Source organism: Eleutherodactylus coqui, chromosome 4 (assembly GCF_035609145.1).
Source record: "Eleutherodactylus coqui strain aEleCoq1 chromosome 4, aEleCoq1.hap1, whole genome shotgun sequence".
NCBI lineage: Eukaryota > Metazoa > Chordata > Amphibia > Anura > Eleutherodactylidae > Eleutherodactylus > Eleutherodactylus coqui.
Window position 1 is genome coordinate 225,843,108 of NC_089840.1, and position 20,837 is coordinate 225,863,944.

Genomic DNA, 20,837 nt, shown 5'->3' on the forward strand with positions numbered 1-20,837 from the left:
AACCAGCGGGGTTGTTGATCCGAGTCTTAGAGTCAGGTAGGAACTTTCAAACATTGATCCAGGGATTATTCTGATTGCCGTTATGGTCGGGAAAGAATTTTTTCCCCCAAATGGCCTAAATTGGCTACTGCCTCATTTGGGGTTTTTTTATGCCTTCCTCTGGATCAACAAGGGGGGGGGGGGGGCAGAAATAGCCTAACATGCTATGTTACTATGTTTAGGGATAAGCTTCGAGGCTATAACTCAACTGCCACGTTTGATGAGTAATTAGTAGATATATGCAAAAAGCTTTTCCCACTTTGGGACGATCAACCTGTTCACTGGGAAACCCCAATAATGTCCTTATTCTCCGCAGAGTACTCAACAGAGCCGTATAATAAAAGTGATGGAGCCTCATAACCAAGAACAAAATGGAGTCCCTTATTAATGCTGGTTAATACTTCTGCACCATTAACTACCTGGGAGAGGAGAACCTTGCTCTTGTTTGCCCTTATTTTCTTTCCAGAATCCTTGGGTTTATTCCCCACACTTTCCGTAGGGCTGATGGTGAGAGGATCCTTGTACAGGTTATCAACACCCATTATAATAAGGAATGTAGCTAACCTGGGATCGGATCCTTATGGCCACTTTCAGACAAGTGGACTTTTGCTGTGTATGTGATCTGTGTTGAGGGAATTGTAATATGGATCTAATGTAAATCCACAGCGCTAAATCACATGGCCATATTTTCTATGGCCCTTTTTTGAAAACACAGCATGTTGCATTTTTGTAAATTTGCCTCCACATTTGCATTCTATTTTATTGGGCAAATGCAGATCAGTAGAAAATTATAAAAATACAAAGGCAAATATGGACAAAACATTGATGACCTACAGAATGTTTTATGGACGTGGTTTTATACGTTGGTCTAAAAATCATTTTAAAAAAAATTCTTTTCTATAGCCATTTTCTGATCGCCATACCTTTTTTATTTTTCCAGGGCTTGTTTTTTGCAGGACAACTTATTGGTACTATTTTGGAGCACATACAACTTTTCTTGGAGATGGGGTGACTAAAAAAAGCACAATTCTGGCGTTGCATTTTCTTTTCTGAGGACATTCACCATGCGTACTATATATGTATAGTACATGATTTTGATACACTGGACTTTTATGGACGCGGTGATACCCAATGTTTTTTTTTTTTTTTTTTCATTTTTGTAAATTATCAATACGGCAAAATGTTTTTGCTTTTAACTTTTATATATCCTTTATTTTTTACAGTAATAATAAAAGGTTTTTTCACTTATTTGTACTTTTTGTTAGTTCACGTAAGAGACCTGCACTTGTGATTGCTTGATCACTTTTACCATATACTGCGATAAGTTAGTATTGCAGTATATGGTACTTCTGCAGGCATTCCATTAAGAAAGGCCACAGGTCTGCTTTTATTAAACAGAAATATAGGACACTCCTGGGGGCCTTAAGAAGGCTCTGGGTTGCCATGACAACCAAATGGCACCTTAGGATCCCATAATCTCATTGTCAGGGGGGGGTAAGTTGTGTTTCCAGACTCCGGAATGCTAATGAGTACATTAAAATGCTGCTGTCAGAATTCACATCAGCATTCAACAACAATTGTGATGAGTGTGAAAGCTGATCATGACTGTTGCGGCCAGTCATATATAGCTACCGATCACGCTCCAAGCACCCATAATGTACGTATAGGGACCTTTAAAAGCCAAAAATATATATTTTTTATTTTACACTCTTTTGAATAGTATTCTCAGTTTTCTCCCTATTAGCATCAATAGAATGTAAAATATGGTCCCATATTCTAAGGCTCCATTGCCTTCCATAGATTATGTATTTCATTGGTCATTCGTTTGCCTCAAATAGAATCTGAAGCCCAGATTCACTGAATTGTGGCTGTACCGAATCTTCACAGTTTTGCACATCTGCAGTAAATGGCATCTCTATACAACAGCCGAACACAACCAACCCATACCAACTGTTAATGTGACAGAATTGTAAAATATAGCACTGTGGAAGATTGTCAGTACATTTCTGCCCCAGCAATGCCATCCGTGGAGGTTACCTTTTACTCTGGTAACCACATTTTCTGGTCATGTATACCTATATGTATATAGTTATAAATATCAGTTATGGTCACTAATGGTTAAGTGAGATAAACTATTTCCAAGCTATTCCTCCCATAGATATATCAACACTATACAGCAAGACAATATTAGCTAATGTCATGCATGCTACAGTTATAGGAATGGACCAGGGCGTAGACTGGGGGTCACCTGTATCCTCCAGTGGAGGCCAGGTCGGTGAAAATAACCTGCTCATGGTTGAGAGCGGAGGCTTGCTTTGGTCTGAGTCAGTGTCTCAGGGCTCATGGTGGCCTTTTCTGCTTATGATGGCAACAAAGAAAGAAAACTCTCATGGCCAGGTTCCTGCCACTCCAGTTCAGGTCTCAGTTTGCCTCACTGCTCTTCACAGTGGGCCTGAGGCATAGTCACAGTCTACCTTAGATAAGAAGTGAAGTTGGACAGGGTCGATGCTCAAAACGGCTTTATTAACAGTGACTCGCATTAACAAATGTTGACCTGTATTACGGGAAAGAATTTAAGGACCGGAAATGGTCAGACAACAGTTGGCTGTTAGTATAATTCCCGTTCCAAACTGCAACAAGTACAATAAAGTCCTATGACAATGGGATAAGAGTAATAATTGCAACACATTGTGGTACCGATCTGTAGATTATCAGGGATTCAGGCTTACTCACACAATTCTTTGCATGCCCTTTTATAAGGAGATAGTTTCTATAGGGTGTTTCTATGGAGGTGGCTGTTTCACCGCTAATGCAGGACTGCCTTGGAGCTACGTACTGACTGCCTGCAGGGCGTGTAATGTGACAACTTTCCCGCTTGCTGATTCCATAGCGTAAAGTGCAGGCCTCAGACTCAGGAGTAGCTCCATCCTCCACCTCATTCTTCCGTACGCAAGCATACTCTGATTCTTCTCTGGTTTCTAGTCCAGGATGGCATGCAATGAGACAGCCATACCCCGAGAAACCCCCACCCCTAGCCTGACTTTAAATGCATAGATCCTGCAAACGTCATGACATGTTAGCATAAAAAGATGATACATGCAAGCACAACCTTTTCCCCCTATTACACAGTTCCACATTTCTACTCCATGCTATAAATCCCTACAACAAAATGCTTGGGGAGATATTTGGATATATTTTTCATGGCCCACTAAGCCTAAGGAGACTATGATATATTGCGCTTTCTACTTATGCTACATCCACCCATAAACCATCCCTGGTACAACAATGATTACATGGTTTGGCGAGGAGAACAAAAGCCTTTGTTGGTGGCATCTGGCCCTCTTGTCTATGGCCACAATGTAAAAATCATGCTGAAACATTTTATCTGTCACATATAAATATTCCTTCTACTAGGTCATTAGCTGAGGGTTAAATTCAATTGACCTGAGATTTCTATGCAGTAAAGGAAAAGGCATCAGCTGGACCTTGTGTACAATGGCACAGGGTCAATCCAAAACTCATTGTCAGAGATTGTGAATCCCCTTCATGCAGAAGATGCAAACTTCAGTCAAACTTATTAACCATCATCACAATGGCATATAAAACAGTGGTATATAAATAATCAGTATCCATGAGCCATATGGGATTATTGTGCAACTCATGCTATTTGCATTGCCAGATCCCTTTATGGGTAAGCTCAGATGTTCACCATTGTTTATGTGAATTGCAAAAGCTATAGTTGTCCCTAGAATCAATGACACTGCTTAAAACTCATGATTCCTCTAAATGACCCATGGCTGCGCTACAATTTACAACATTAGATAGGTTGATGACTTTTCAAGAGCAATTTACTTTATGCATAAAGAAGACTGCAATGACTGGAAAAAAAACTGTAAACCTGGAGAATTTCCTATAAGAATATACTGATAGAATGCCTGCATAGAATAAATTTATACCCAGACTCTGATTGCTCCATTGGTGAAGGTCTCCTATGGTTTATTCCCAAGGTACTTAGCTGGTGGTATACCAGGCACGAGTAATGGCCACTATGGAAATGTTATGTCCAACTAAGCAGTTGGATATCCATAGCTTGAGAGCCACATGTCATCTTTACATGTCATTATGGTCTTATGTTTTCAGAACAGCCCTTGGTTCTATGCATTGGACACCTGAGCAAGAATCAAAAGTAGTATTTATTTACATATGTTAAACAGGCTTTTCTCAAAAAAGATGCATCGGCCCATCTACAATGGTGCAAGGAGCGTTATCATTGGACAGTTGAGCAATTGAAGAACGTTCTATGGAGTAATGAATCACACTACTCCATCTTCAAATCAGATGGATGTACCTGGTGTGGAGGACGCCTGGGGAAGCATTACCCCAACAGTTAAGTACAGCGGAGGATCCATTATGGTCTAGGAGTTTTTTAAGTGGCATGGTCTTGGTCTGTTGATAGAACCATGAACACGGAAGTGTACCTTGACATTCTAGAAAAGATTGTGCCACTGACAATACTCTAGAAATGGTCAGCAATACAAGACAATGAGCCTTGTCACAAATCCAACAGTATATTACATTGGTTTGAGTATATGGATGTTCCATGATTGGACTCACCCGCCTGAACCCTACTGAAGATCTCTGGCATGAACTGAAATGTCAGCTCAGGAAATATGAACAGCATCCATCTTTAAGAGAACTTACTAGACATTTGCAGGATGAATGGAGGGAAATACCAGCTGAAGTGTATTAGACGTTAGTAGAAAGCATATCACGGAGAGTATCCGATGGCCTTAGGGCCAAAAGATGTCCCACTAAATATTAGCATATTGAAATAAATACTACTTTTGCTTCTTGCTGAGCTATGTAATTACTGTTGATAGGATAGCGTATGCTCCATAGTGTGAAGCTGTTAACCCTAACAGACTTGATAGTATTAAGGGATTTTTAAGCACATGTTTGAGATAGAAGGAGCAACACATGAAACATATACAGCATATACTCTCGAGGATTCAGAAAATACCACAATAACAAGAAAAACCCATAGCCGCAGATGTCACAGAGCAGATAATATGATATTCACACCTGATTACATCTGATTGGTGACTAATCCCATAAGCATATCACAATGATCACTGAAATGTGGCTGGAGTTCCCCACCCCTATAAGAATGGACATAGAAAGAATCAGTGGTTAATTAAAAAACTAGAGATATATGAGGTCCTTGGATATTTCACAGAGGACTGAAATGTATGCAATCGCGTTTTACAGTTTAATATATTGTTTCTGCATCGTATTGACCCGGAACCCCAGAAGTGAGAGACAAACAACAAAGACATTCACTGAAAGAGACAAAAAAATGCAATACCTGATAGGCACAATCGCCATAGGGCAGGCGCAATCGCCATAAACCCACATAGAATGCAGTCTACCAGACTATGATAAGGAGGAGCTACTTGTTCGGTGCAGACCATTATGCAGTCACCCACTCAACCCAGCCTATATTGGGGAGGAGCGACTGCAAACAAACATAGCCTGCACTTGTGAACGATACCAAAGAAGCCAGCCAAAGTTAGGTGTGCCCCACCATACAGCATAGCAACTCTCACTGAGGGCTCAGTCACACGGACGCATCGGCGCCCGTGTTACTGCAGTAAGGAGAAGGCCGTACCTCAAGACGGACATCTCTCTGCAGTGCCGGGAGAAAGAACATGTGACCAGCTTCATTGACGGTCATGTGTTCTTTCTTCAGCTCTGCAGAGAGACGTCCGTCTTGAGGTACGTCCGTCTTCCTCCTGCAGTGAGGGATCAGTCACACGGGCGCATCGGCGCCTGTGTACGGGTGCCAATGCGCCCGTGTGACTGAGCCCTGACATAGCAGTGAGTTTCCCTGCATCTCCAAAGTGGGCCGCACTGGCTGACATCTTGGGCTCCCCCAAAATCTCTAGCAAACTGCATACAAAAAAATACTGATATATACTAATTAATTCAGGTGTTAGTTCTGCATTTTGGCCAAAACGCATAGGCTGACGGGCCACGTCAAGGCCACCACGCGTCCGTCAGGTCCTATGCTATCTCACTATTAACTACATTAAAATCACAGAGGTGAGAGGAAAACAACAAAGACATTCACTGAAAGAGCCAAAAAATGCAATACCTGATAGGGACAATCGCCATAAGGTAAGCACAACCGCCATAGGTCACGCAAGCATGCTGCAGCTTCATTAGTTTTCAATGCGACTGCTGGAGATGGCCGAGCGGCAAACACTCATTTGTTTAGTCAGCCCCATTGAAATCCTCATCCTCACAATCCCTTCAGTGTGACATCACTGCGGACGTGAGAGAATGGTAAACTCACGGAAGTGAGTCCCCCCATTGATCAGCGAGTCCTGTGGATTGGGGATAATTTGTAATTCTGGTACAACCCCTTTAACATCTAGTTTTTACAGTACATTCGCCTAGGAAAATCTCCTGACTAGAGATGAGCAAAAGTACTCGTTTAGGGCAATTTCGCAATCGAGCACCGCTTTTTTCGAGTAACTGACTACTCGGGTGAAAAGATTCGGGGGGCGGCGTGGTGGAGCGGAGGGGAGCAGTGGGGAACGGGGGGAAGCTCTCTCTCCCCCCCCCCTACTCCCCTCTGCAACCCCCCGCTCACCCCCGGCGCCCCCCGAATCTTTTCACCCGAGTAGTCAGTTACTCGAAAAAAGCAGTGCTCGATTGCGAAATCGCCCTAAACGAGTATGTTCGCTCATCTCTACTCCTGACATATTCGTATCACACAATGTATGCAGATATTTTTGCGAAGAAGTGCGGTCAAATCCACTTCATTAAAAAAAATTAGAGAGACAAATACCGTTGGGATATATTACAACAGGACACTAGATCAATAAAAGCCTATGGATGCATTTGCTGTGCATGCTGGGAATGTTCCTTTGTGCGATGGATGCATAATAAAGACAAGATGCTACCTAAGAGACCATTCACAACAACATAGCAGAATATGCCGGCCCTGAAAACCGCATCAAAATCAGCACGGCTAACTGCGGATTTTAATATGGAATTGCCGGAAGATTTCTGCTTTTTTCCGATTCCGCACCAAAATCGGCACGTTAGCATTGCGGTTTTTGGGGCTGAATGTTCCGCAAGAGTTCATATTCTGCAACCCTGTTGTGGAATATTCAGTCACGTGTGAAAGGTCCCTTAGCGATACAAATATTATAACCACCTAATGACCAACCAATAACCATAACCAATTCATATTTATGGAGTATACTTCACCTTAATCTGCAGACCCACTCTCAACTAATTCCTTGGATCCCACTGCATTTACAGAGCGTCTATGTATTAACCTTGGATGATCCTGACAGCACAATTCTGGTAGTATCTAAAGCATGTAAATGTATATTACACCCCCTACGCCAGCACATGGGCAGTTCTGCAGCAAACATGGAAAGCCGAAGTATCACTGAAGGACAGTAATCAGCACCGGCTAGGCAGGCTTCACTACTTTGGGTTGACTCGACTTACTGCAGAAAACAGAAATGCCGACTTGTCCATTATGGCAAACCACACCCTTAGCTTCATACAAACATGAATGTCCTTTTACAGGACTTATAAATTGAACGTATTACACTCCAAACATTTGATTGATCTGATTCCAGCACCAAGACTGCAACTCCTTCTCCACTAAGGGAATTTTGAGACACAGTAATACCACTTTATTATATAATGTTATATATGCACCATGCAATATTATATATGCCCCACATTTATCATATGTTTTCAGACATGGGTGGGTGGTCTAAATTGTGCCAAATTGCTGTGAATTGCACCAAAAGTTTAGCATAAACTAAGCCAACTAATAGGTGATCCAAAACGTAGACTAGGCAGTCCTAAAATTCCACAGATTTACGACTTTGGCGCATTTAAAGACTGTCTAGCCTAAAGGATCATTTACATGCAAGACAATCTTTCAAATGATTGAATGATTGACAGTTTTAGCGGTCATTTTGCATAAACTGCTAATGGACACTAATGTCCTTTAGCTGATTATTACCTTAATTTGCGTGTAAATGAGCCTCCAGCAGCTGCTGGCAAATCCCAGCATGTGGTCTGGATTTTGCACTCAGCTGCATTGTCTTCGCATGGGTTGCCATGGGCTGTCAGCTGAATACAATGTAACCAGCTGCTCCTGTGGAGAGCACAGCATGCTGTCCCTGCTATCTCTCTCCGGTGAATGATTTTATGCTCACCTAAAAATCCTCGTTCAGCTGGAGCTTGAAAGATGGAAGTGTTAACATGCAACGATTATCACTCAAAAGCCATAGTTTGAACATATTTTAAGCGATAATCGTTGCATGTAAATGGGGCTTTAGTTTGCACTGTCTAACTTTTAGACAGTAATAGTAAATAAGCTCCTATGTATTATAATGCATATCAATGCACCAAATCTGCCTTGTTTCTGTTACATTTTACGTCTTTACTATTTAGTGACATACATGACTCATTTGCTAAAATTTGTAGCCACATTTTGAAGTGTCGGCAATGGGAAACTGTAGATCATTTGGCATGTTAATGGGCCTTTATGAATATGGGTAGGATGTAATTTTTTATTGTGCATTGTCTGTAGGCCTCAAATGTAATCGCTCAACCCAAGCACATGATCAAAGCCCTGATGGAAAGACAAAGGCATTACACAGCACAATGTATACCCTTTCAATTCTCTCTCCCCCTCTATACTGAGGAGGTGGTCTTATGGTAATAGAAAAATGCCTGAAGAATGGAAGAGGACACTTTAAATCTCCGCTGTGACCCTGACGCATTGTCATTCTGCTTTGAAAGTTTACAAATTGCTAATAATGACTCCAAAGCCTAACATCAGGGGGGCACGGTGCGAGCGGCCACTATTTGCTGCAGAATGAGGTTGCAGGGCTGCAATAACTCTGCACTTTTACTTTCAACCAGCTGCGTTACTCTGCAAAAAATCTAAAATGATCTGAATGTAGTCATATACAATCATCAGCTGGAAGCCCAAACACTATCTAACAGCTATAGATCAATGGATTTGGCCAAGAGTCAGATTCATTACTTGGAGCTGTCCAGACAACAATTGCTGAAGCTTCTGGTTCCTCCCAGCATCTATTAGCATGGGGGCATATTTTGGTCATAGACATGTGTATGCATGCATTGTATACCCCCCAAGGTAAATGACCTAGAGAGTATTAATGAATCAACAGAAAGCAATATCTATGATGGTCTCCAATATTGATACACGTATACAGAAGTCGTCCATGGATGTCCATTCCATCTAGCATTTTCCTTGAAATCCCAACGCTAGGCCAACTATTGTTTTGCATCTTCCATCGTATTTTCTGCTGGGTCAATATACATCCGGATCATACCCAGAAATGCTAAGGGCACAGAGAACACAATGGCCGATCCACCATGATGATCGGCCAAGGTTGACAAGTAATGTCACACATTTCCATGACTGTGACCAATGCAGTTTGGGGGGATTCAACATTGAACATCAGCATAGGATGGAGCCTAGGAACCTCCTGATCAGTGACCGCACCAGGAGCCTCTCCAGTATGTCACATATAGCAATAGGTTTAAGATGAGGGATTTGGGGATGTAACAGTGTATGCAAAAATAGGAAACCAAGCGTTGTGATGCCTTATGTGCTACAACGGAGGGATGCACATTTACTGCAGCAAATCTACATGTCATTGAGGGAACTCACGCATCAATGCTCTCCGAAAATCAAGATTATCTGTCCTTCACAAAGGATCATAAAAAAAGGAAAAAGCTATAGCTGCAGACTGCTGGGCTTAGTCTGCGGCCTCCTGGTCAATATGTATTAATTGCATGTGATGAGAGAGAGAAAAAAAAGAAAAAAGGCTACTGGGCCTCGTCTACCAAATAAGAGCACAGAGTCTCTTCGCTGCCTACACAATCCTCTATAGGAACATGCATTTTAATTGCCCTTTGTCCCAGGCAGAGACTCTGACACCAAGAGGGAAAATGCTGTATCTTATAGGCACAGTTTAAAATGAATAATTTAGTAATGGTGTCAGAAAAATGTTACGTCAACCACATACAAGTGCGATTGTATTGTCATAGCGAACGACTGAGAATGAGGTCACAGCAGTGATAGAATAGCGCAGCACTTATGTTTGAAAACCCGGATATTATATACACATATACTATAAATGCATACCTTAAATAGCAGAAAAGATATATATATATATATACACACACACACATACATACACATACATACATATATAGTTTTCAATGGAAACAGTACATCGATGATATGCAGATTGTATTATTCCATATGTATTATAATTTCTAACTACATATACGCAGATTGAACACAATGTTCATTATATATACATACATTATATATATATATATATATATATATATATATATATATATACACACACACACACACACACATTTATATACAGGAAACAGCGGCTTACTTCATTATGTAAGACAATGCATAACATATCCTAATACAATGTTTAATGGCAAACATGCACACTGGTGCTCTAAGGCACAGAAGTAGGTATCAATGCTTGGAAATCCCATGAAGAAGACGGGCATGTGTATACAGCACACACACACACACACCTCCTGCATCATCTCTGCAGTAGTCCATAACAGTGTGAAATGTGGTTTTTGTTTTCACGCCATGCTATGGCTGGATCTACACATGTGAAATCAACATCTAGCCATCCATCTGTCAAATGCAGAAATGCTACCTTTTTCTTCCGATCCCTGGAGCGTTTCCTGTGCCTCCTTTTCTCCTTAGCTTCCTCTTCTGCATTAATTTCCAGATCCCTGTTCTTCTTTAACTGGGATGCTGCATGAGCCATTATGAGAGAGAATATCCCATGTAACAAGGGTCCCTTGCAAAAGGTGCTATACCCTTTATGCACCTTCTATCCAGCTTGACAAGGGAAGACTCCAACAAATGGACAGACAGAGCTGATAAGCCCAGTACGCAGGCTCAGGATGAGGATGGGGAACTGTGCAAATCTCCAGTGCTCACATCCCTTCCTCTACCTTCCAGTACCTGGAGCTTTCCCGGTCATTGTTATGCAGAAGTACAATGAGATAGACAGCTGAAGCAGAGAGTGCTGGTTGACTGCTGTATCCCCCTGCTACCAGCTGGAAGTGTCTAAGTGATCCCAGTAAAGGGGGATTGCTCCTAATGATGCTCTATGCAGAGGAACAGTCATGTGGAGCTGCACATGCAAAGACCCAGCATCACAATCTGCTTCCCAATCCAGGAGCTGGAAGCTAAAACATGCACTTTGTCATCAGCTTAGGACCAAAATGCGTCCTTGTGTAGGTCTCTGAACCCAAGATGCAGAACTGCCTCCCACTGTCATATGGCTGCTGATGAGCGAGGCAAAATATAGAATAAGAAAACAGAGTCACATAGTCCCTGAGCTGCATTATGCAGAACACAGTGTGACGGAGGGTTTTATTAACACTGTGTGTATTGCTTGCTCCCCCCACAAATTCTTAGAGGGAGGTGAAATAATGGCTTATTTGTCTCCTAAGAATGTATACATTGTAACTCAGCCCTGGAGAGGAAAAACTGATACAATAGCAACAACACAAACCATTGCAGATTTTTTTTTTTTTTTGGTCCCTTCACTTTTCGGGTCTCTTCACTGATGGTTATGGACTGATGAGCTGCATGAAGGCCTCCTTCAATCACCTATTAGCACCTGAGTCCATAGCATCTGCAGCCTCTGAATATTCATCCCGGGTATATAAATAGCAGTACGTTGGCCCCAGAGCAGGAGCTATTAATGGAATGTACACAGAAGAAAATTAAAAATCGTTCTAGCAAAAGCTAATACGGAAATGACGTGCGCAGAAATAACGTTTATTTCAATGCAAAAGCACCAGACGGAAAATATTGGGTGTTTTTTTTTTTTATTGTGCACCTCATAGGATTTTGTTTACAAAATGTAGAAATGTGACCTAAAAAAACATTTCATCCAAACATCACATGATGTGCGGGGCTTAGACTATTCCACTTTTCATCAAGGATGGGTATACTGTCACGATGCTGAGCCTGGTTAATCTCTGCATGGTTTATCCAGATGCCAGCATATACGTAACGCTAGACCAATAAACCTTTTCTAATATGCATGGAGCAGTAACTGGTTTATCCAAATACGGTTAATCCAGATGAAAAATTCATTTTACCAACTGCTCCCCGTCAACTAGGTCATGTTATGTGGAAACAGAAACCCAAAAAGTACAAAAACAGTGAAGAAGTTAATAGAATGATCCTGATAACTGCAGTGTAATTAAAACATGTGCAATTGCCTGGAACGTATGCAGACAAAGGGTCTATCAGCAGAGGTTTTAGGGGTGCTTCATATTATTATTTACGGAGATGACAATTGATAGGTCAAATATTTCGACTGGTGGAGTTCTTGGAGTTGATGTCCTAGGAAAAAAATCTATGTACATAAATCACTGACCCACTTAATTTTTTTTCCTGTTGCCTATATATTGATTAGCTATAACACTGAAGGTGTATGCCCACCAGGGGCATTTGTGGCATATCCACGGGGTCCCCCAACCTGTGTGGTGAGGTAGCCTGCGGCACAGCATCCAGTCCAAGAATGACTGGAGAGGCGTCCGCTCAAATGAGTGGCTTTATCAATTCAATCTTAGTCTGGCAAGTGAAGGGAAGAACATTGGGCAAGTGGAAGGATCTTGATGACTTTGACAAGGGCCAAATAGTGATCTCTAGACAACTGGGTCAAAACCACTCCAATGTGGTAGATCTTCTTGGGTACTCTGGATATGCAGTGGTTAGTACCTACCAAAAGTAGTCAAAGGTAGGACAAGTGATTAAAAGGTTAAAGGATCACGTTGTGTGGACAGCGAAGGGTAACCTGTCTGGTCTGATCCTACAGGGGAGCTATTGTAGTACACATTGCTGGCTATGATAAAAGGTATAAGAACACACAAAACGTGGCAGCTTATTGTGTAGGGGGCTACGTGGTTGCAGATCAGTCAAAGTGGCCAGACTCAACGCTGCTGAAGGCTCCTACAATGGGCACAGAAACATGGATCATGAAAGACGGTAGCCTAATTTGATGAATCAGGTTTTCTTTTACATCATGTGGTTGATTTCATGCGTGTGCATCACTTATCTAGGGAAGAGATGGAACCAAAAGGCAGAACCCAGAACCCTAATGATGCAAGTCAACAATGTTAACCGCTTAACCATCATGCTTGTTTTAGCCAAGGGGTGGGATTTATCTGTCCTAACAATTACCTTAGACATCACAGCTACTATTAATTCCTCTGATCTCCATTAGAGCAGAGTTGCAACTCTGTATTGCACCCGTTGACCTGCACCTGACTAGCAACTGTTCAACGTCATTAAAGGGGTTGTACCAAGATGGACTTTTATCACGAAATGTTTGGTTGGTGGGGTTCACACCGCTGAGACCCCCACCGATCTCAAGGATGGGGGTCCTGTGTCTCCCCTTCTACCATTGCAGGCTCACTGCACCTACTTGCAGTGAGGAGGATACTGAATGGAGCAGCAGTAGCCATTCCATTCATTTCAATGGGGCTCATGGAAATAGCCAAGTACAAACGTTCAGCTATCTAAGGCAATCCCATTGAAAATGAATGAAGCTGCACCTGCAAATAGAAGGTCCCTACGTCCGTTCTGGCCCCTGTGTATCCTTAATGATAATCCGGTATGTCAAGATGCTTCCACTGATTGGAGGGCAGTATAATATACAGTCACACTTCCGCTGCAACCGTCAGGATTGGAGAAAACTTGCAAACCGATGCAATAGTAGTGACTGTCGATTAGTGATGAGCGAACTTTTGAAAAGTTCTGTTTGGCTATTTAGCTGAACTTTTGCAAAAGGTTTGTTCCGATACAAATTAGTTTGGAGCAAACTGGAAGTTCACCAAAATTCCTAACACTGGTGTATAACACTGTCTAACCATTATAAATCCCATATAACACAATTTCCTCCACCTACTGTACTGCAGAAATAGCCCCATTCGGATTAATGGAAACTGTCCATGCGGACACCGCACGAAAATGAAGCATGTTGCGATTTTTCCTCCACTCACAGAAACCGCAGTTGGTTTCCGCAAGTGTGCAGGAAAAAGCATTTTTCCATAGCATGCTATGAACGGTATTTGCTGCGGATCTGCGGTGCGGACACCTGACGCAGATTCCGCAGCAAAAATCCATTTGTTTGCGGACAGCCTTAAGCAGGCATCCCTAGATGTCACCAGTCAAGACATCTACCAGTACGTGGAGCTCCCACTAAACCAGAGTTTCTGCTGGCACACTGGAGGTTTCATTCATTTCATTCACATAGCATGTAGGCTCCCCGCTCCATCTCTGTCCACCTTAAGAACCACACAATGTAAAAAATTTTAAAAAACACTAACCTAATCCCCAATCAACACAGCGGCCCTTATTTATGAACGGGTTTCTGACAGATTTGTGTCTAAAACAGCCCCAGAATTAAGGCGCACAAGGTTTTAGACAAATTTAAAAATAGTTTGTGCCAAAAAGAAGAAAAAGTTCTAACAAGGTCACCAATTTCTTCCTTTTATAGTTAGGACACTATTATTTCTGAAGTATAGTATTTAGGGACACCATATCAAACAGTAGGTACAGTAATAGGTAGAGCAGTAACAGCCACAGAATTGGGGGGAGCAATAGGGTGAAGAGTTTGTGTAGGTTGGTAAAGGTGCTGGACAAGTGAGGAGCCAAAGGTATCTGTGCTGTAAACTTTGCAGAAACAAGTCATGCCTGGAGGAAGTCGTCATGGTGATCTGCGCTTGATAGATGAGACAGACAAATGAATAACTTCAGTAAAAATGGACATCACTGAATATAAAAATACTGAAAATGCTTATATCATCTATCGTTATATGGTGGTAAAATTAGTCTTTCTATAGTGGTTTTTATTCAGTTGTAGTATGATAATATTAGTCAGCCACTATACAGAAGTCATGGTAATGGTGTGGCAGTATTATTCGGGCTTTGCTTATGCTTGGGGCTTGTGCCCCTGAGTTTTTAATATCCTAGCAACACCCCTGTGCACATGGATGCTTTTTCATGGTCCATGTGAAAAAATATCACGGCATGTCTTATTCCTGCCCGTTTCATGCAACGCCTATGAATGTTCATTGTATGTATCAGACTTAGATTTACAATAGGTGATGATCACAGCTAACTTCCTCCCCCTCTCTGCACAGGTCACAGAGCATGCCTAAAACAGTCTCCTATGCAAATCAGAGTTAGCTCTCGTCAGTTGTGTCTATGACCCATGAAGCTGCTGCAAATCAGATCTCTAAGCTGTTATCTGCAGTTCAGGCGAGATGGCTGCCCTCATAGTCATGTACAGGAAAAACAGAAAATAAAAACAAATTAGAAAATGCAATATGTTTCACTATCTGGCTTTAATTAGTAACAAAAAAATATAGACAATACATTCTGTTTAAATATATCAGATACTCATAGTTGTCAGTGTATCCATTGGGATTCACAGAAAAGTGTGCTGCTTCATAAATTTATATTTAACTTTTATTCATTATTATATAAAAAATCTAAAATGCCCCAAACACCAGTCTATAGATTGAAAAGCGGAGTAAATGCCCTGAAACGGGTTACCCCACACAGGAACCTAACCCAACACGTCTCTTAATCAAAAAACAGGGGGGGAGGAGAGGTATCCAATGTCCAGGAAAAATGAGACCTGAGCCAAATAATAAATATTGGACAAAAACAAAGATATTTATTTCTGTGCCTCCAATAACCAATACATGTGATGACCAAAATGTAGTTCAAGAATATATATATATATTTTTTTATGAGATCAGTACCTATGGCACCAATTCATACAGATGATGAACCTACTCTCATAAGACACACCTAGATTCCCAAGGCTCATCAGGGACCACCAATCAGTAACTTGTTTCATCATAAAAACTTATCAATAATGTATATAAGCAGATCTTATGTATTCTCAGATACAGATGTTGTCAATAATGATGCATATAACCAAATCCTCTGTATTCTCAACTATAGATCAAATCTCCTACTCTTTTAGAAGCTCCAGTTTTATATCTACTACTAATATTTCTCACTCAAAAGGGTGGAAAAAGTAGATGGTATACTTGCTTTACCGCTTAGGCCTCAGTCACACGGGCGCTTCAGCATCCGTACACCGGCGCCGATGCGCCCGTGTGACTGACAGTTAGAAGACGGCCGTACCTGAAGCCGGTCACATGTTCTTTCCTCCGGCGCTGCAGAGAGACGACCGTCTTCAGGTACGTCCGTCTTCTCCCTGCAGTAACACGGGCGCCGATGCATCCGTGTGACTGAGGCCTTAGGCCCAATGTCCACAGGCGGACTTGAATTGCAGAATCCACAGTTCAAACCGCCCATACAGAAACATGGGCATCCGCAGCTGAATTAAAGCATGCAGATTTGTTTTGTGGACCGTTTGTTCCAGAAAACAAATTGCAGCATGCTCCATTTCAGTGCGGTTCCCGCATGGATGGCTACCATTGAAGTGAATGGAATCCGTGCGATCTGCGGCCCATCTGCAATTGAATTGTGGACAGGCCGCAAATTCTGTGGGAAAGCAGGAGTTTAAAAAAGAAAAAACTCCACTGTGCACATGCGCTGGCCAGGGCTTCCGCACACATCCGCAATGAAGAAAATAGAAGACCCAGACGGCTAAGCAGAAGACCTGCAGTGTCTTTGGCCGCGGGCAGGGTAAGATTCCACTGCGGGCTACTGCATGCGGAATCTGGTCTGCCTGTGGACATGAGGCCTTAGGGCATTAAGAGATGGTATAAAGAACCCCAAAAGGAAAAGGTATACAGATAAAGTATAACTATATCTGTTGCACCACGCAATGCTCTGAATATCAGCAGATTGAATATATCAGAACCATATATTGCCTTCAAAAGGTTCAAGAATCAAAAAAAAATGTCATAAAAAAGTTCTTACAAAGATAGGTTAAAATAGTAAATATGGTGCTATATTGGGACCACATCCGTAATACCAAGAATGCCCTATGTTCCATACTGTAATGGCAAGCAGATATATAAAAAATTATACTCATGCGCTGTACCATGCAGTATTCCAGATATCCCAATTATGGGTAGATTGAATAGATCAGAACCATATATAGGTTCAGGATCAAATAGAAATGTCATCAAATAGTACTAGAGATGAGCGAACGTACTCGGTAAGGGCGATTTCGCAATTGAGCACCGCGATTTTCGAGTACTTCACTACTCGGGTGAAAAGTACTCGGGTGCGCTGTGGGGCGGGGGGTTGCAGAGGGGAGTGGGGGGTAGCAGTGGGGAACAGGGGGGAGCCCTCTCTCTCTCCCCCCCCACTCCCCTCTGCAACCCCCCGCTCACCCACAGTGCACCCGAGTACTTTTCACCCGAGTAGTGAAGTACTCGAAAATCGTGGTGCTCGATTGCAAAATCGCCCTTACCGAGTACGTTTGTCATCTCTAAATAGTGCCTTCAAATATGCAGTCTTAGAATGGCAGATATTAGAGATGAGCCAGCATACTCGCTAAGGGCAAATACTCGAGCGAGTAGTGCCTTATGCGAGTACCTGCCCGCTCATCTCAAAAGATTCGGGTGCCAGCGGGGGAGAGCGGTGAGTTGCGGGAGTGAGTAGAGGGGAGCGGGGGGGAAGAGAGTGAGATAAAGATCTTCCCCCCGTTCGTCCCAGCTCTCCCCCGCTGCTCCCCGCTGGCACCCAAATTTTTTGAGACGAGCGGGCAGGTACTTGCAAAAGGCAATACTCGCTCGAGTATTTGCCCTTAGCGAGTACGCTCGCTCATCTCTAGTAGATATGATGCCATCATACCACGAATGCCATATGTTCCATATGGTAATGGAAAGTATAACCATAACAGACAGATAGGGAAGACACAAGTAAACACTTTAAAGTTAGATGATTTTATAGATGCAAAAAATTCACAAACATCAGGATATATCAAGATGAAATAAAGCCTGGCATTAGTAGAGATGTCTTATCACATCCCTCATAATCAAATATCAAAGCTTCTAGCAGCATATCGTATCATGCCATAAATCCCATCTGTTCCATATTAGAATGGTCAGCAAATCCCGGAATAGTAGATTGTGAGGATGGGACCAGACATGATAAATCCAAATGGTATGGTTGGTACAACACACTCACGCCCTTTAGATTATACACCGGCTCTGCTGATAAATAGATGGATTCATCCTGGAACGTTACTTGGTATGAAGTATGAGCCATGGGAAGGGACCAAACAGCCCTCCTTAAACCTGCCGCTAGGCATAAGCCGTCATCATGAAACTACCCAGCCGCTTTGCATGTGTGTCGAGGTGCGATTTGTTGCCCCGTGTGAAACCAGCCGAATTCTGTTTCCATTTTCTTACATTATCTACCCCAAATATTTCAAAAAGAGATTGAACTCATTATTGATGGATGTATTGCTATATGTGCAGCAAAAGAATCTCTCTTCAGTCATCATTAGGAAGCCCCTCCTCCAAGCAAAGCATCCACAATTGGTGCAAAATATATACAATAATTACCAAAATTTTGAAGTCCACAAAAGTGGACAAAAAGGCTACAACGGCTTACAAAAAAGATACGAACAACAGTGTCCCGTTCAGCCTCTCGGGGTGCACAGTTTTACGTCTGTAAATCCATTCGGTTTCCCTTTGCAAAATCTCCTTGTCCCAATCATCCCTACTTTCATCATGACAGATAACTTCAATCACCTGGAATTCCAGGGCCAATGGTTCTCACAGGGTGCTTCAGCCACATACGATCCACAATAGTGTTGTCCCTCTTATTCTCATTATCTCCATATGCTCCAAAAGTTGTCACTTCACTTCCCTCTTAGTTTTTCCAATGTATGTGAATGGACAAGGACATACATTTGTGTAGCAATTAGCAAAATCCTGTGTCTGAAAGCAGTTCTGATGGGAACAGCAGGATGATCAGCATGTAGGGTGATCTCTCCTAAGGGCAGCATGTCATCAGGGATCAGGTCTTATGGCACACATGATGCAGACAAGAGAATTTTTACTTCAACTGTTCAGTACCTCTGTGGTGCTGGTTAGAAATGGCGACCAGACCGAAAAGTCTTGTTGCCATTTACAAAAACCTGGGCACACTGGTGATCGTTTGGTTGCCATCTGGAGCCCTGCATCACCAGTCCACATCAAATGATAAATGGTGTCATAATAGTGGCCTATTTCAGTAGACAAGAGATGGATTTCCCATAGTTTGGAATTTATAATTGAGAATTAGTGCAAAAATTATGTTTGATTAAAGTACAGCATTGGTCTTCACAGAGCTCAGAGCTTACTATAATGGAGCCTGAGAAAATCTGCGCATGGGTTAATTCTGAAACTAGAAGAGCTATTTACCATCGATTAACTGACCATATAGTAGTAGATTTTAGACAACCTGCTGTCCGTTCCCTGGGAAGGAACGGACAGCAGGGAAGGTTTGATGATACTGGTAGCTGTGTCATGGGCAAAGTCCTGCCAAATTAGCAATTGCCTGAGCCTTCTGCCATTTATTTCAGTCGTGTTTGGTCCACCTTCCTTGTGCGCGATTATGATGTTGCATCAATAGCCTTCTTGACACAGTTTACCATTCCAGCACTTCTGCGGCACATGCAAACTGCCAAATTAATCTAAAACGTATAACCGTCGGACATATGCCTGATTAACATACTATGAAAGTTAATAGAAGAAAACCCCAGAATGCAATGCAGTAGAGAATATAACATTCTCCACGTTTTTAGGGATGTAATGGATGACAAACGTTTCACTGTTTGTACTAACAAGTGGAATGGTGAATGCGGTTCAGATCTATAATACAGTATAAAATATTGTACAATGGGGTATCTAGAAAATAACAAACTTTTTATAATATATGTACTGTTGGAAATCTCCAGCTTAGTTCGGAGCTTCCTTCGGCAGATGATCGAGACCATGAAGGAATGGGATGGATACTATTGTAAGGCATATGGGGCACAAGTCCTATTTGTCGGACGATAGATTCTTTGGTGCGTTGTGGCTTTCGTTGACATACAGTACAACAGCAGTGTGAACATACAGTAGCCTAAACTGTGAAATACTGATCAAAGTTAGACAAATGCTAAAAAATAAAATAAAAAACACAGTAAAGTAGTGTGAACTGTGAGAAACCCAGAAATAGACCCGCAGCTATAATGACACAGTAAGAACAGATGTAGATTTTTTCCACCATTAGAGATGAGCGAGCACCCAAATGCTCGGGTCCGCGTTATTCGAGTCTAGCTTTTCGTAAAATTCGAGAGCTCTACTTGAGCAACGAACCCCATTGACGGCCATGGGAGACTCGAGCATTTTTGTATGTGGGACGCCGATTCCCGAGCTTGTCTTTCTTGTCTCTCTCTTGTCTCTCTCTCTCCTTCCTGCCCGACAAAAAAATTGCCAATGACGCACACTGCATCGCGGCGGGGAGGGGCCAAAACAGGCACGTCGAGGAGGGGAGGGGCCAAAACAGGCACGTCGAGGAGGGGAGGGGCCAAAACAGGCACGTCGCGGCGGTGAGGGGCCAAAAACCGGGGCAGGGTTGAACACGGCTTGATGCTCATTTGAGTAACGAGCACCATCGAGTACGCTAATACTCGAATGAGCATCAAGCTCGGCAGAGTATGTTCGCTCAACTCTATCCACCATAT

The 20,837-nt window shown here is 42.3% G+C and overlaps 1 protein-coding gene across 6 annotated transcripts in view; it reads right to left on the minus strand.

Annotated features, from left to right (window-relative positions):
• Window positions 1–10,953, minus strand: part of ANK3 (ankyrin 3) — a 331,375-nt gene extending 320,422 nt beyond the window's left edge. For all 6 annotated transcript variants that reach the window (XM_066600799.1, XM_066600801.1, XM_066600798.1 and 3 more), the window contains exon 1: window positions 10,812–10,953. In XM_066600799.1, coding sequence (XP_066456896.1) covers window positions 10,812–10,925 — 114 coding nt within the window. In that variant the 5' untranslated portion in view covers window positions 10,926–10,953. The remainder of the gene's footprint in view (window positions 1–10,811) is intronic.
• Between the last annotated feature and the right edge of the window lie 9,884 nt (window positions 10,954–20,837).